This window comes from Phoca vitulina, unplaced genomic scaffold (genome assembly GCF_004348235.1).
Source record: "Phoca vitulina isolate PV1807 unplaced genomic scaffold, GSC_HSeal_1.0 scaffold18, whole genome shotgun sequence".
NCBI lineage: Eukaryota > Metazoa > Chordata > Mammalia > Carnivora > Phocidae > Phoca > Phoca vitulina.
In genome coordinates, this window is record NW_022589721.1 from 9,555,502 (window position 1) to 9,572,786 (window position 17,285).

Below are 17,285 nucleotides of genomic sequence, written 5' to 3' on the forward strand. Positions count from 1 at the left end.
TTCCTTTCCTTTCCTTTCCTTTCCTTTCCTTTCCTTTCCTTTCCTTTTGTTTTTCTTTTCCTTTTAAATAGGTCTTATTTAGAAGCCTGTTAGCTTGCAGATACAAGAAGATATTCCTAAAGAGCCAAGTTCTCTTTATAAAATGCAGGACAGAAATGTATCTCTAAGATCTTATATTTCAATAATGTTATTATTCTATGTTTCTAATTATGACTTGATTTAAAATGAGAAAACACCTCTTGTAGCTGCTCAAAACCAATCAGTTAAATAATTACCACCCAGTTATGATGTGTAGGCACTGTTGTAAGGCATTAAGTGCACAGCAGTGAATAACAGAGTTCTTGCTCTTAAGAAGCTTGTATTTCAGCATATGTGTAGGGAGTCAGTGGAGTAAATGGGGGTGCATATGGTAAATAAACATGTGAATAAATAAGAAAGTATCAGGTGATTATATGGTTATTTGAGAAAAGAAAAAAATGAAATTACAAAAAGGAGTAGAAAGCACAAAATAAGATCTGAAAGGCAAATAAATATAAATGGAGTAAATACAATGCACCAATAAAAGAAAAGAAAAATATAATTCATATGTACTTAAAAATAAGTTCCCATAATATATAAAACAAAAATGGTCAAAATTTTAAGAAAAAAATTAAAAATTAAGAATTATAATAGATATGCCCAAGTGTCTCAATGATCGCTCGACCAAGGAGATTTTTAAAAAAATAGTGAAGACATAAATATTTGAGAAATATAATTAGAGGGCTTAATTTAATGGATATATATAAAAAGATTCACCCATCAATTAAATGGTGCTCTTTTTGCCTAGCACACAGGGACAGGCATAATAATTGACCATACCACAGGCCATGCAGCAGTCATGCCCAGCAATTGAAATCATACATATCTTACCACAGTGCAAGTAAATTAAAAATGTATAATTATATATAGATTGAAATTGACATTATTTCTAAGTAACTCTTAAACAGAAAAAAATAATGCAGTGGTATTAGGACAAGTTTAGAATGATTAATAATGAAACTCTACACTTTAAAACTTTTGCAAAGCATGTAAAATAGTACTTAGAAAAAAGTTATAGCCACAAAAGTTCATATTCGAAGAGAAAAAAATCTGAATATTAATAAGTTAAGTATTTATTTCAATAAACTAGAAAAAAGGGAAAGCAAATCCAGAGAAAATAGAAGGGAATAAATACTATGAATAAAAGCAATATTAACACACATACTAAACAATGTTAATAAAAACATACAGCAACAAATAAAGTAAAAAAATACTGAAAATAGTTTTATGACAATACATTTGAAAACTTGGATGGATGAAAATAATTCTTAGAAAACAGACTTTCAAAAATCTAAGATAAAGTAGCAAAACTGGATAGATATATAACCACTAAAATTCTACTACATCAAATCACCAAGTCCCTATTTTTACAGGGAATTTCTAGCAAATGTTTAAGAAACAGATGATTCCTAACTCATACAAACTATTCTAAATACTAGAAAATAAGAATGCTCCCAAAGTTAGGGGGTTGTATAATGTTGATCAAAACTAGACAAAGACAATTATAAGGAAGAAAAATTATAGACTAATCTCATGGTAAGAGATCAAAGATAATAAATTTTTAATCGATGGTAATAAGCCCATGGCAATATATGCCATAATTACAAAAAATTAATATTTTAATGCACTGAAATCAGCAAAGTATAATAAAAGCAAAAAAAAGGAAATTGCTTTTATCCTATGAATGTGAAGATATTTTAATGTTAGAAAAAGTATAATATAATTTACCAAATTAAGAGCTTCACAAAGGAAAACCTTGTAATATTTTCAATAGTTGAAAAAGCAGTTGATAAAATTTTTTAAAAAAGATTTTATTTATTTATTTGTCAGAGAGAGAGCACAAGCAGGGGGAGCAGCAGGCAGAGGGAGAAGCAGGCTCCCTGCAGAGCAAGGAGCCCGGTTCTGGTTCCGGACTGGATCCCAGGACCCTGGGATCATGACCTGAGCTGAAGGCAGACACTTAACAGACTGAGCCAACCAGGTGTCCCACAGCTGATAAAATTAAATCCCATTATGACTAAGCAATTTTTACTAAATCAGGAATGGAAAGGAACTTCTTATAATTGATAAAATACATATCTAGGTAATGTAACATTTTGGATAAGCATGTCAATTCTGGGATTCTGGAGCCCAGTCTGCATCAGATCTTAGCTCTGCCACGTAACTGGGCAAATTACTGAACATTGTTGTGCGAAAACTTCTTCATTCATAGGGGTAAACGATTTTTACATGTAAATAACCTTGAAATGTCTCTGAAAACAATGAGTTAAAAAATGTTAGCCCTTATTAGCATTACTGCAACCAATAGTAAATATTATACTTAAAGGTAAAACATTAGATGTATTCTTTTTAAAATCAGTAATGACAAAAAAAAAAGTCAGTAATGACAGAACAATGGCTACCACTGTTTTAATTTGATGTGGTACTGAATTTCTTACCCTGATCATTAAGCCAAGGGGGTGAGGGGTGGGGGAGCATATAGACTAGAAAAACAAACAAACAAACAACCACAACAAAACAGAACTGTCACTGTTGGCATAGAAAATCCAAAAAAATCCATAGAAAAATTATAACTAATGAAAGACTTAAGCCAGTTTGCTAGAGACTAAGTAATTACAAAAACCCATGTATTAGCAACAACCAGTAAAATCTAATAAAAAGTATGATTAATTACAATGGAAACTACAAGACATTTAAGATTTAGATGAGAAAAATTTATAAAGAAAATTATAAACTATTACTGAAAGGCAACGAGGAAGGTATGAGTAAATGAGAGATATGCCATAATAGTACATGAAAAGATTAAATATCATACATACTCCAATTTATTCTAAATAATTTATAAATACAATGCAGTCCCAATCAAATTCAACAGACAGAAAGAACTTAATTCTAAAAGCAAAATAGAAGTTAAAAAGGTTAATAGACACCAAGACCATTTTGAAGAAGGATAAGGTAGGGTACTCTGCCTACCTCATATCAGTACTTATTTTAAAGCTATAGTTGTAAAAAAAAAAAAAAAAAAGCTATAGTAGAGTGCTCATTATGGTTTGCCTGGATAGCCAGCTAGTTGGGTCCTGCCTGCCTGGTGTATGGTGTGGGGAGGCCCTTCCACATGGAGAGATTGGCATGGTGCTTAAGTTCAACCCTGCATTAAGACCGTAGTTAGAAGACCTAAACTTCTCCAGAGTCCTCTGGTTTGGAGCAGTCAGCATTTGCAGAGAGCCCCAATAAATAGCTGGCAACCCAAATCCTCACTGTCTGGTGTCAAGCAGCTTGTAAATTCTTTCACTGATAAGGCCATTTTCTTACTTTCATCTGTAAGATGAGAGACTCATAGAGGGCTCAGTCTTTCCAATGTAATGAAATCCACATCATTTCTATATCCAGTAGATAACATGGCCTTGGCATGCATTTCCAAATTTTGTTGGAGTTATCGGAGGATTCCAAGCATCTGTATATTGCTAATTTGTGAGTTTTCCCTCTCCCTATGAAAGCCTTCCTTAGACCATGCCATGTAAAGTTGTGGAATTAATCTTTACTTCTTTTGATAGACTTGAAGAGACATACCCCCCGTTCCATGGCAAATGCAAAAGGAGTTTCAGTTGTATATTTAATATTATATTTCTTAAGACAAGAATAAAGAGATCTGAAGCAAATATGGCACAATATTAAAGTTTGTCAGGTTGGAGGGTGGATACTATGAAGTTTGTTTTGTTATTCTGTATAATCTTCAGTTATTGAAAATATTTCATAATAAAAAAAACAAGTGGTAACAAATCCAAAATATATATTTTTAGTACTCAATTGATAACTTGAGATAAATTATCAGTATATCATTTTTGAACTCAATTATTGGAAAAAAAAATTTTAATTTAAACAACTAAGATCTATTTTTTCTCATAGTCATAGAATAAAAGTTAAGAAAAATGTATTTATAAACATCCATAGGCACTGTAATTCGTTTAAATACTTGCAGAAATATTCTAAAATATTATAATTATCACTATATTTTATTTTCTCTATTCTGAATATTGACACATTCAAATATCTTTAGACACTTTCTGAAATGTAATTATCAGGATACTTTGTTCTCCTTATCACTGAGAGTAGTCTCTGAATAAAGATGAGTGAATCTTCAGCTTCCAAAAAAATTTGTTGTTGTTTTTTTTTAAAATATTTTGTGGTCTTAGCCAACTACCACAATGTACTAATTGCTAATTTGTTCGCCTGATACATTTCCTTTGGTAGTAATTAGAGAAATGCTAATTTCCTTCTCACTGATATGAAAAGTCTACAGTGAGAGCCCTTTTATAAGATGAATTGTAGGTAATCTGCATTAAGAAATACACAGATAACTAACCACTGACAATGGCCAATACAGAATTATTTTCCTGTATAAAATACAATCTAAATCATGCTGCTGAAATCTAATGTTCACATTTACCTTTATATTCTAAATGAAATCCAGTGTAACTAACAGATCCATCACTCCGAAAAGCCAAATGCATAGTATTTGAGCTGCTCTCTATTCTCTCTGGTAACTTGCTGTCTTGAAAGCTTCCAATCAGCGGGCTATTACTGTCTGGTCCATCATATATATAGAGGAAGTCATAGTTAGGTTCTATGCTAAAACTAAAAAAAGAGAGAGAGGGAGAAAGAGAGAAAAGGAATTGGAATTATTACTGCTAAGGTGTTAAGTGTAATAGTCAAAAATCATATATTAATTCAGTCAATATCTTTAAAAACAACAGACCTCATCAACGAAAACTAAGTTGAAAATTTACCTGGCAACACACTGAATATGAATATCAAAGCAGTGCAAAAGAGAAAAGACATCTTGATATTTTCAAATATTTCTAAGTTGTCACTGTGTCTACAGGAATACAAATGATAGTAAGGCAATTTCTAATGAAAGGGTACGAGGTTTGGAGTCAGAGATACTAAGTTCAAGCCTTGCTTCTGCCCTTGTTAGCTACATATACTTACGTAAGTTACTTTATACCCATTAAACATGGAGGACAACATCTATTTTAAAAATTTTTCATCCAGATATTTTGCATCATGAAAATGCAAACTTTTTTCTTTGTCAATGATACTATTTGACTTGAACTTCAAAATTTACAAGCATATTTGCTGTTTAAAATTCAACTCTACATATCCGATTCAAGCAAAAGTTTGAAATACAAAATTTACATTTAAATTACTCAAATGAAGTCCTGCACATTGTATTAGGTATTCTTTTTCCTGAAAGTAAATATATTTTCTTCTTTTAGAACTTGATGTAAGAGAAATCAAACCAACACCCTGTTTGTCAAAATTAAATAATGTGTAAATAAGGACATTTTAGCATGTAAATTATTCAAATCAATATTTTGATATTCCAGATTTGCCTTAACAACCTTCAAAAGTATGATAAGTGTCCCATAATGATTATAGAACCCAAATATTTAGAAGCCAAGGACATACAATCATTTATCTATTACCTAGATCATACTGTAGCAGAGAAAAGGATGGACTCAGTTGGGTCATTAAGAAAAGTCAACAAGTTCGTGATATTAAATAAAACCAGTAAAGCTTGCAATTGTTAAACATCTATCAGTGGAAAAACTATCTTGTCAAATTTTATCATCTTTGCATATAAATAAGAAACTTGTAAGGTAAGAAATGTTCTTTCCAAATCTACTGGATTTATAGAGGTTAAATTTCCACAACAATTCTAAATCTTTACATACGCATGTATAAGGGACAGGAATCCAGCTAGTTTACTTGTGCATAAATAGTGAAGAAAGACTGGTGTAATGCAGGGTTTCTAAACTTCAATAAATAAGGGGCCCCATAACATGAGAAAGTTAGGGGACCACCACATTGTTCTATTCTGTTTAATTTATTCAGTATCTATCTTCATTAAGTCTAAATCAATTAATTACTCTTGAAATCTTTTGGTGGGTATAAGGCCTAAATTTTGGTAATTTTTGCTGTAATATAGCAGAAATCAGAGGATAAGGCCTTATTTTGTTACTACCCCTCTGGGGTAAAACACAACCTTTTTGAACTACATTTCTTTCAGCGTTAAGATTTAATGAGTATTACAACTTCCTTACCTACATTACTGTTGGCAGAATCACTAGAAGCAAGTGCTTTATAAATGATATAGCCGTATGTATTATCCTCAGAAACCCAAAAGCCTATTTAACAATGGACTGAGGCCCATTTCTTTTTAATTTCTAGTTTGGGCCTAAATAAGTACCTTGAAATATTGCTTTGTAACTTCTTTAAAAATGGGAATAAAACAAAGAAGTCTTTTTTTTTTTTTTTTTAGGAAATTTTAGAATCCTAGCTGTAATGACTATTTCTCCTGGGAAAAAAAAAAAAAAAAAAAAAAGGAGAGTACATTCTAATAGGACATTCTATTTTATAAGGCAGTTTCATAAATATTAACTTGGTCTTGTCAATAATCCTGTGGTATAAGGAAGGGATTATCATTTCCATTTTCCCAATGAGTACACTAAGGCCCTGAATGTCAGTGATCTCTCTAGGGTCACATAATAAATGACACAGCTGGAAATCAAATTTAGGTCATGCGTTTCATCTAATAGAGCCTTCTACCACTCATTTATTAACTACAATAATTTTCTAAGTCCACTAAGGCCTGTATCATTCAAATTGACATTTCTCCTGTCTGTACTGCCATTTTCTCAACTGTAATGATGAGTATAATAACCTCAGCAAGTTGTCTGATAACTGGGTTCTGGCATATAACTAACATAACTATCACTGTTGCTTTGTTATTACCAATTATCAATGTATTACTACAAATTATAGAAATAAAAAGTTGGCATATGTATACTTCTACAAATTTTTATGACTTCAAATTGTTTTTAAACCTGGTTTCAATATATTAGAACAAAGTATATATTTAACCTTAATATTTTACATAAATACCAAGCAGCTTTAACACACCAGCAGGAGGGGCTGTGTTATCAGAGCCAAAGCACATCAATCTTGGACACTAAAGATTAGGAACATTTCTGCTTAAAGAACTCTTTGAGTTGCTGATACCTAAACCCTCCCACTGAAATATTAAGGGAAAGGGTTAGACCAGGTTTTGTGACAATAGGTATAAGTTCTCTGTGAAGAAACAGGTTCATACCAAAAAATAACCGACCCGAGATAACACAGATAGCGGTGGCAGAGTTTGGGCTCGAAGTCAGCCACCTTCTCTCCCACACAGGAAGCTGGATCCTCGGCTACGTCAGTACTAAGCCTACCCTGCAGTTGATGTTACTAACCAACATATGTAAATTCTGGAACACTCCCAAGTAAAGCTCTATCATGAGACAAGTTACGCTGAGAAATCATATGGGAATGATTCATCTCTTCTCTGTCAGCTTGACTTAATGAGATCACCATAAAAATAACAGGTAGAATACATGTTTTCACAAGCCGAATGGTAATGTTGCACATATGGGTATTTAGATACTACAAAAGATTTTGGGTGGCACACAAATAGGAGAAAAAAATCCTGAGAAATAGTGACCTTTTAATCTTGAGGTTTTGGAAAAACTGAATTTTTTGAAGCAGCGATGGTAAATTCAGTGAGAGAGGAAAGGTTATAAAGAGATCACATTTCATGAGAGACAATAAACCACTCGACCTCTAACATGCTTCCTCTACCCTGAAATCTGGTGAAGGTGCTCACCCACTAGCCTTCAGAACCACACAGTCATCTATACGATTACACAAGGCTGCAAACTGCTGATTGCAAAGTATTGCTACTGGAATTAATAAAGATGAATTAAAATGGCATATACAGAAATAAAACTTTGCCTAGTGCAAATGCTAAGGTAAAATGACAAGAAAAGATTTTTTAAAATGTAGAAATGTACAGGAACTCACCTGATAAATGCCAAGGAGATAACATAGTCTGTGTTGACGGTGATAGTCCAGTCACAGTCCCTGCTATGGGGATATGGATGAGGGAAGTTTGGTGAAAGAATAAAGCCTGAAGATCCTGTTAAATTGCCTCCACAGGGTGCTTTAATTTAAACAAACAAACAAACAAACCCTTAAGTGATTAATAAAATTTATTAGCTATCAATATTTGTATAAACACTTCTCTAAAAAATCAGAAGATTTCATACACATCTGACTCTTTCTAGTATTGGATGGTTGAGAATACTGTATTGTCTTTCAAGAAAGACCATTAAGATATTAAAGACATATGTACATAGTTACATTGAATTTAGCTTCTTCACTGGCTTCAAAATTACATACGTACTTCCCTCCCTTTCTAATACTATTTTGTTTCATGTAAAAGATAAGCATTGAGAAGGGTATAGATGGTTTTCCCATGGTTGCTAAGAACAAATATGAAGCTTGCAGGAAAAAGAAACAAAACAAAGCAAAACAAAATCTCTAATAAGTGGAATAATGGGACATGAGATAGTTGGCTCATGACATCTTCCCTGGTACCTTTTCTTTATGTATTTATGGAGGAAGAGTCTTTGACAATACTGAATGAGTGAGAATGGATAATTATCTGTGAACCTACAGCATTTTACAATAAAACACTCTTATACTGAATGTTACCATATCCCTAAATTCTAGTTGTCTGACTTGTTGATGAAAACAGACACATACTACAGTTATTACAGCCCCAAACAAAGGTTTCAGTAATACTTCGATAAAGAGGCTCCAAAACTTGTCAGTGAAATTCAAAGAATACATTCTTTAAGGGATAATTGTGAAGTCTGTATTTTTTTTAATTTTTTTAATTATTATGTTATGTTAATCACCATACATTACGTCATTAGTTTTGCAGTGCTCCATGATTCATTGTTTGCATATAACACCCAGTGCTCCATGCAGAATGTGCCCTCTTTAATAACCATCACCAGGCTAACCCATCCTCCCACCCCCCTCCCCTCTAGAACCCTCAGTTTGTTTTTCAGAGTCCATTGTCTCTCATGGTTCATCTCCCCCTCGGATTTCCCCTACTTCATTCTTACCCTCCTGCTATCTTCTTCTTCTTTTTTTTTTTTTTTAACATAATAGTATATTATTTGTTTCAGAGGTACAGATCTGTGATTCAACAGTCTTGCACAATTCACAGCGCTCACCATAGCACATACCCTCCCCAATGTCTATCACCCAGCCACCCCATCCCTCCCACCCCCCACCACTCCAGCAACCCTCAGTTTCTTTCCTGAGATTAAGAATTCCTCATATCAGTGAGGTCATATGATACATGTCTTTCTCTGACTGACTTATTTCGCTCAGCATAACACTCTCCTGGTCTATCCATGTCGTTGCAAATGGCAAGATTTCATTCCTTTTGATGGCTGCATAATATTCCATTGTATATATACACCACCTCTTCTTTATCCATTCATCTGTTGATGGACATCTTGGCTCTTTCCATAGTTTGGCTATTGTGGACATTGCTGCTATAAACATTGGGGTGCACGTACCCCATTGGAACCCTACATTTGTATCGTTGGGGTAAATACCCAGTAGTGCAATTGCTGGATCATATGGTAGCTCTATTTTCAGCTTTTTGAGGAACCTCCATACTGTTTTCCAGAGTGGCTGCACCAGCTTGCATTCCCACCAACAGTGTAGCAGGGTTCCCCTTTCTCCGCATCCCCGCCAACATCTGTCATTTCCTGACTTGTTCATTTTAGCCATTCTGACTGGTGTGAGGTGGTATATCGTTGAGGTTTTGATTTGGATTTCCCTAATGCTGAGGATGTTGAGCACTTTTTCATGTGTCTGTTGGCCATTTGGATGTCTTCTTTGGAAAAATGTCTGTTCATGTCTTCTGCCCATTTTGAGATTGGATCATTTGTTCTTTGGGTGTGGAGTTTGATAAGTTCTTTATAGATTTTGGATACTAGCCCTTTATCTGATATGTCATTTGCAAATATCTTCTCCCATTCTTTCAGTTGTCTTTTGGTTTTGGTGACTGTTTCTTTTGCTGTGCAAAAGCTTTTTATCTTGATGAAGTCCCAATAGTTCATTTTTGCCCTTGCTTCCCTTGCCTTTGGCGATGTTTCTAGGAAGAGGTTGCTGCGGCTGAGATCGAAGAGGTTGCTGCCTGTGTTCTCCTCTAGGATTTTGGTGGACTCCTGTCTCACATTTAGGTCTTTCAACCATTTTGAGTCTATTTTTGTGTGTGGTGTAAGGAAATGGTCCAGTTTCATTCTTCTGCATGTGGCTGTCCAATTTTCCCAACACCATTTGTTGAAGAGACTGTCTTTTTTCCATTGGACATTCTTTCCTGCTTTGTCGAAGATTAGTTGACCATAGAGTTGAGGGTCCATTTCTGGGCTCTCTATTCTGTTCCATTGATCTATGTGTCTGTTTTTGTGCCAGTACCATACTGTCTTGATGATGACAGCTTTGTAATAGAGCTGGAAGTCTGGAATTGTGATGCCGCCAGCTTTGCTTTTCTTTTTCAACCTTCCTCTGGCTATTCAGGGTCTTTTCTGGTTCCATACAAATTTTAGGATTATTTGTTCCATTTCTTTGAAGAAAGTGGATGGTATTTTGATGGGGATTGCATTGAATGTGTAGATTGCTCTAGGTAGGATTGACATCTTCACAATATTTTTTCTTCCAATCCATGAGCATGGAACGTTTTTCCATTTCTTTGTGTCTTCCTCAATTTCTTTCATGAGTATTTTATAGTTTTCTGAGTACAGATCCTTTGCCTCTTTGGTTAGATTTATTCCTAGGTATCTTATGGTTTTGGGTGCAATTGTAAATGGGATCGACTCCTTAATTTCTCTTTCTTCTGACTTGTTGTTGGTGTATAGGAATGCCACTGACTTCTGTGCATTGATTTTATATCCTGCCACTTGACTGAATTCCTGTATGAGTTCTAGCAGTTTTGGGGTGGAGTCTTTTGGGTTTTCCACATAAAGTATCATATCATCTGCAAAGAGTGAGAGTTTGACTTCTTCTTTGCCGATTTGGATGCCTTTGATTTCTTTTTGTTGTCTGATTGCTGTGGCTAGGACTTCTAATACTATGTTGAATAGCAGTGGTGATAGTGGACATCCCTGCCGCGTTCCTGACCTTAGGGGGAAAGCTCCCAGTTTTTCCCCATTGAGAATGATATTCGCTGTAGGTTTTTCATAGATGGCTTTTATGATATTGAGGTATGTACCCTCTATCCCTATACTCTGAAGAGTTTTGATCAAGAAAGGATGCTGTACTTTGTCAAATGCTTTTTCTGCATCTATTGAGAGGATCATATGATTCTTGTTCTTTCTTTTGTTAATGTATTGTATCACGTTGATTGATTTGCGGATGTTGAACCAACCTTGCAGCCCAGGGATAAATCCGACTTGGTCGTGGTGAATAATCCTTTTAATGTACTGTTGGATCCTATTGGCTAGTATTTTGGTGAGAATTTTTGCATCCATGTTCATCAGGGATATTGGTCTGTAATTCTCCTTTTTGATGGGGTCTTTGTCTGGTTTTGGGATCAAGGTAATGCTGGCCTCATAAAATGAGTTTGGAAGTTTTCCTTCCATTTCTATTTTTTGGAACAGTTTCAGAAGGATAGGTATTAATTCTTCTTGAAATGTTTGGTAGAATTCCCCTGGGAAGCCATCTGGCCCTGGGCTTTTGTGTTTTGGGAGATTTTTGATGACTGCTTCAATTTCCTTAGTGGTTATAGGTCTGTTCAGGTTTTCTATTTCTTCCTGGTTCGGTTTTGGTAGTTGATACATCTCTAGGAATGCATCCATTTCTTCCAGATTATCTAATTTGCTAGCATATAGTGGCTCATAATATGTTCTTATAATTGTATTTCTTTGGTGTTGGTTGTGATCTCTTTCATTCATGGTTTTGTTTATTTGGGTCATTTCTCTTTTCTTTTTGATAAGTCTGGCCAGGGGTTTATCAATCTTGTTAATTCTTTCAAAGAACCAGCTCCTAGTTTCGTTGATCTGTTCTACTGTTCTTTTGGTTTCTATTTCATTGATTTCTGCTCTGATCTTTATTATTTCTCTTCTCCTGCTGGGTTTAGGCTTTATTTGCTGTTCTTTCTCCAGCTCCTTTAGGTGTAGGGTTAGGTTGTGTATTTGAGACCTTTCTTGTTTCTTGAGAAAGGCTTGTATTGCTATATACTTTCCTCTTAGGACTGCCTTTGCTGCATCCCAAAGATTTTGAACAGTTGTGTTTTCATTTTCATTGGTTTCCATGAATTTTTTTAATTCTTCTTTAATTTCCTGGTTGACCCATTCATTCTTTAGTAGGATGCTCTTTAGCCTCCATATATTTGAGTTCTTTCTGACTTTCCTCTTGTGATTGAGTTCTAGTTTCAAAGCATTGTGGTCTGAAAATATGCAGGGAATGATCCCAAACTTTTGGTACCGGTTGAGACCTGATTTGTGACCTAGGATGTGATCTATTCTGGAGAATGTTCCATGGGCACTAGAGAAGAATGTGTATTCTTTTGCTTTGGGATGGAATGTTCTGAATATATCTGTGAAGTCCATTTGGTCCAATGTGTCATTTAAAGTCTTTATTTCCCTGTTGATCTTTTGCTTAGATGATCTGTCCATTTCAGTGAGGGGGGATTTAAAGTCCCCCACTATTATTGTATTGTTGTCAATGTGTTTCTTTGCTTTTGTTATTAATTGTCTTATATAATTGGCTGTTCCCATGTTAGGGGCATAGATATTAAAATTGTTAGATCTTGTTGGATAGACCCTTTAAGTATGATATAGTGTCCTTCCTCATCTCTTATTACAGTCTTTGGTTTAAAATCTAATTTGTCTGATATAAGGATTGCCACCCCAGCTTTCTTTTGGTGTCCATTAGCATGGTAAATGGTTTTCCACTCCCCCACTTTCTATCTGGGGTTGCTTTGGATCTAAAATGAGTCTCTTGCAGACAGCATATCGATGGTCTTGTTTTTTTATCCAATCTCATGGCCTGTGTCTTTTGATTGGGGCATTTAGCCCATTTACATTCAGGGTAACTATTTGAAGATATGAATTTAGTGCCATCGTCTTGCCTGTAAGGTGACTGTTACCGTATATTGTGTGTGTTCCTTTCTGGTCTATGTTGCTTTTAGGCTCTCTCTTTGCTTAGAGGACCCCTTTCAATATTTCTTGTAGGGCTGGTTTTGTGTTTGCAAATTCCTTTAGTTTTTGTTTGTCCTGGAAGCTTTTTATTTCTCCTTTTTTATCTCTCCTATTTTTTGAATGACAGCCTAGCTGGATATAGTATTCTTGGCTGCATATTTTTCTCATTTAGTGCTCTGAATATATCATGTCAGTCCTTTTTGGCCTGCCAGGTCTCTGTGGATAGGTCTGTTGCCAGTCTAATATTTCTACCATTGTAGGTTACATATCTCTTCTCCCGAGTTGCTTTCAGGATTTTTGTTTGTCTCTGAGGCTCATAAGTTTTACTATTAGGTGTCGGGGTATTGACCTATTTTTATTGATTTTGAGAGGGGTTCTCTGTACCTCCTGGATTTTGGTGCCTGTTTCTTTCCCCAAATTAGGGAAGTTCTCTGCTATAATTTGCTCCAATATACCTTCTGCCCCTCTCTCTCTTTCTTCTTCTTCTGGGATCCCAATTATTCTAATGTTGTTTTGTCTTATGGTAGCGCTTATCTCTCGAATTCTGCCCTTGTGATCCAGTAGTTGTTTATCTCTCTTTTTCTCAGCTTCTTTATTTTCCATCATTTGGTCTTCTATATCACTAATTCTCTCTTCTGCCTCATTTATCCTAGCAGTTAGAACCTCCATTTTTGATTGCACCTCATTAATATCCTTTTTGATTTCAACTTGGTTAGATTTTAGTTCTTTTATTTCTCCAGAAAGGATTTCTCTAATAACTTCCATGCTTTTTTCAAGCCCAGCTAGTATCTTTAAAATCATCATTCTGAACTCTACTTCCGACATCTTACTAATGTCATCTTGATTAGGTCCCTGACAGTTGGTACTGCCTCTTGTTCTTTTTGTTGAGGTGATTTTTTCCGTCTTGTCATTTTGTACAGAGGAGAATAGATGAGTGAGAGAACAAAATGCTAACAGGGTAACAATGACCCCAGAAAATATACACTAAACAAATCAGAAAAGACCTGAAATTGGGGGAAAAGAAAGGGAAAGAAAGAAAAAAGAAAAAGAAAAAAAAAAGAAAAAGGAAAAGAAAAAGATAAAAACAAACAAAAACAAAACAAAACAAAACAAACAGAATATGATCAAATATGATCAGGCTGGTGCATAGATCAGTGCCACACACTAGACTTTGGGTGTATTTTGGTCTGTTAGAAGAAAGTGCCTCCCAAAATTTTAAAGAAAGAAAAACTTATATATGTACAAAAATAAGGGTTAATACGATGAAGGGATGGAATATGACTATAAAGATGAAAATCATAAAAGATTTTATAAAAGGAATTGATACGAAGTTGGTTGAAAAAAGAAAGAAGAGGATTTAAAAAAAAAAGCGGGGAGAGAATGTGATCAGGCAGGAGACTAGAATAAAACCATATACTAGAGATTTAGGGTATATTTTGATTTGTTAGAAGAAACTGTATCTCAAAATTTTGAAGAGAGAACAACTTATATATTTTTACCAAAAATAAGGGTAACTACTATGAAGGGATAGACTATGACTCTAAAAATGAAAAACAAAAAAATATTTTTTAAAAAAGGGATTGATAAGATGTGGTTGAAAAAGGGAAAAAGAAAAATTCAAAAAAAAAAACAACTAACTTTGAAAGACTAAAGAATCATGGTAAAAAAGCCATGAATTCTATGTGAAGTATTCCCCTAGTGCTGGAGTTCTGCCATTCTCATTGATCGGTAAACTTGGTCTTGGCTGGCTGTTCTTGCTGATCTTCTGGGGGAGGGGCCTGTTGCCATGGTTCCCAAATGTCTTTGCCGGAGGCAGAATTGCCCCACCCTTGCCAGTTCTGGGCTAAATAATCTGCTCGGGTTTGCTCTCCATAGCTTTTGTTCCCTGCAAGCTTTCCGTACAGTTTTGGAGGATGAGAGTGAAATGGCAGCCTCCCAATCTCCACCCCGGAGGAGCTGAGAACTCGGGGCCCCACTCCTCAGTGCACCCCCAGAGAAAAGCAGTCAGTCACTCCCGTCTCCCTGGTCTCCGGCCGCACTCCGTGCTCACCCGGCCTGTGACCGAGCGTTTGTATCTCTGGTACCCGACCCCATGTGGAGTCTCCAAATCCAGCAGATCCCTGTGGTGCGCTCCCGTGCCACTCCTCCCAGGGGAGGAAGGGGAGTCTCCCCAGATCTGTTGCTTGTTGGGTCCCTGCTGGAGGAGCAGTGGCCCGACTGTGCTACGGATCACAGTTAATGGCAACCCTGAGCTGAGGGCCCGCTCCTAGGCTCCGTCTCTGCAGCCGGCATCCCTGCTCCAATACCTGGGAGCTCTGCTGCACTCAGGCACCCCCGGTCTTTCTGTGACCCCGAGGGTCCTGAGACCACACTGTCCCAGAGAGGGTTCCACCCCCGCTTAGCCACTGGAGCGACGTCCCTCAGCGGAGCAGACTTCTAAAAGTTCCGATTTTGTGCTCTGTGGCTCTATCACTTGCCAGTAGGAGCTGACGGAGGCCCCCTCCCCCCGCCATCTATCTTCCCGAATATCGCCTTGGATTCACTTCTCCTCACGCCCTACCTTCCAGAACGTGGTCGCTTTTCTGTTCAGAGAGTTGTTGCTATTCTTTTCTTTGATCTCCTGTTGAGTTTGTAGGTGTTCAGAATGGTTTGATCCCTATCTAGCTGAATTCCTGGGACCAGACGAAACCCAGGTCTCCTACTCCTCTGCCATCTTGCTCCACCCCCTGAAGTCTGTATTTAACAGTTTATGATTGAAAATAATATATAGAATTGGCAGCTTCAGAAAAAATAGAGCCATGAAGATAAGGAGGACCCCAGTCGTGGAGTGGGACAGTGGGGATATAAACACACACACACACACACACACACACACACACACACAGGAAAGAGAGATTCAGATCATGTTCGCATGATGTCTCAGAAATGTAATCAGCGCACCAACATTCTTCTCTTATCTGAGTTTTAAAATTATAGTTTTCTCACATAAATTTTACCATTCAGTTATCAGACATTTTGGATTCTTTTGACAGCATCAAACTGGTTTTGGAAGAAGGAGAGTTTTGGTTCTAGCAACAATTTCATTCAGATCTCTGTTCTTTGCCTGAGTATAGATATGCAAAATCATCACTATAATTTGGTAATGTCTGCCATCTAAATTATGGATGTCCTCTAGTACATTTCTCCACACCCCTCCACTACCCTTGCCTCAGCATCTAAGTGAGAGTAGATAACCTCAGTCCCTACTCTATTGAGAATATTTATTTGCTCAGACTTAATTTATTCACTACTGCTTACCTATCATCTGCACTTTTTTGTGGATCTTACCAAATGATTAGACATAAATATGTCAACTTTCTATAGTCCCCCCTCTTCAAATTTCAGTGTCTCCTGAATATTTCTCTCTACAACCAGAGGATGAAGATTCCCTCCTATTAATCAGGATAATACCCTCAACCTGCTCACACAATCACTCTTCCTTCTCTGGAATCTTGGTTCATTTATCACTTTCAATTTCTCTGGCTTAATCCCCTTTGTCCACAGACATGTCAGGAAGTCTTTCATCCAAAAAATAAAACAAAGTTCCTTATGACCTATTTCTTTTCACTTTTTTTTTTTTCAACTGAAAATGTTGAGTTTTACCTGATGATTAAGAAATGCCCTCACATTGTTGGAGTGGGGGGTGGGGTGGGAGGAATGGGGTGACTGGGTGATAGACACTGGGGAGGGTATGTGCTCTGGTAAGTGCTGTGAATTGTGCAAGACTGTTGAATCACAGATCTGTACCTCTGAAACAAATAATGCAATATATGTTAAGAAAAAAAAAAAGAAGAAGAAGATAGCAGGAGGGGAAGAATGAAGGGGGGGAAATCGGAGGGGGAGACGAACCATGAGAGACGATGGACTCTGAAAAACAAACTGAGGGTTCTGGAGGGGAGGGGGGTGGGAGGATGGGTTAGCCTGGTGATGGGTATTAAAGAGGGCACGTTCTGCATGGAGCATTGGGTGTTATGCACAAACAATGAATCATGGAACACTACATCTAAAACTAATGATGTAATGTATCGTGATTAACATAACAATAAAAATTAAAAAAAAAAAAAA

General features: G+C 36.2%; 1 protein-coding gene across 7 annotated transcripts in view; it reads right to left on the reverse strand.

Annotated features, from left to right (window-relative positions):
• Nucleotides 1-17,285, reverse strand: part of CSMD3 (CUB and Sushi multiple domains 3) — a 1,192,082-nt gene that overhangs the window by 258,378 nt on the left and 916,419 nt on the right. For all 7 annotated transcript variants that reach the window (XM_032415697.1, XM_032415696.1, XM_032415695.1 and 4 more), the window contains 2 exons: nucleotides 7,978-8,116; nucleotides 4,526-4,713 (listed from right to left, as the gene is read on the reverse strand). In XM_032415697.1, coding sequence (XP_032271588.1) covers nucleotides 4,526-4,713; nucleotides 7,978-8,116 — 327 coding nt within the window. The remainder of the gene's footprint in view (nucleotides 1-4,525; nucleotides 4,714-7,977; nucleotides 8,117-17,285) is intronic.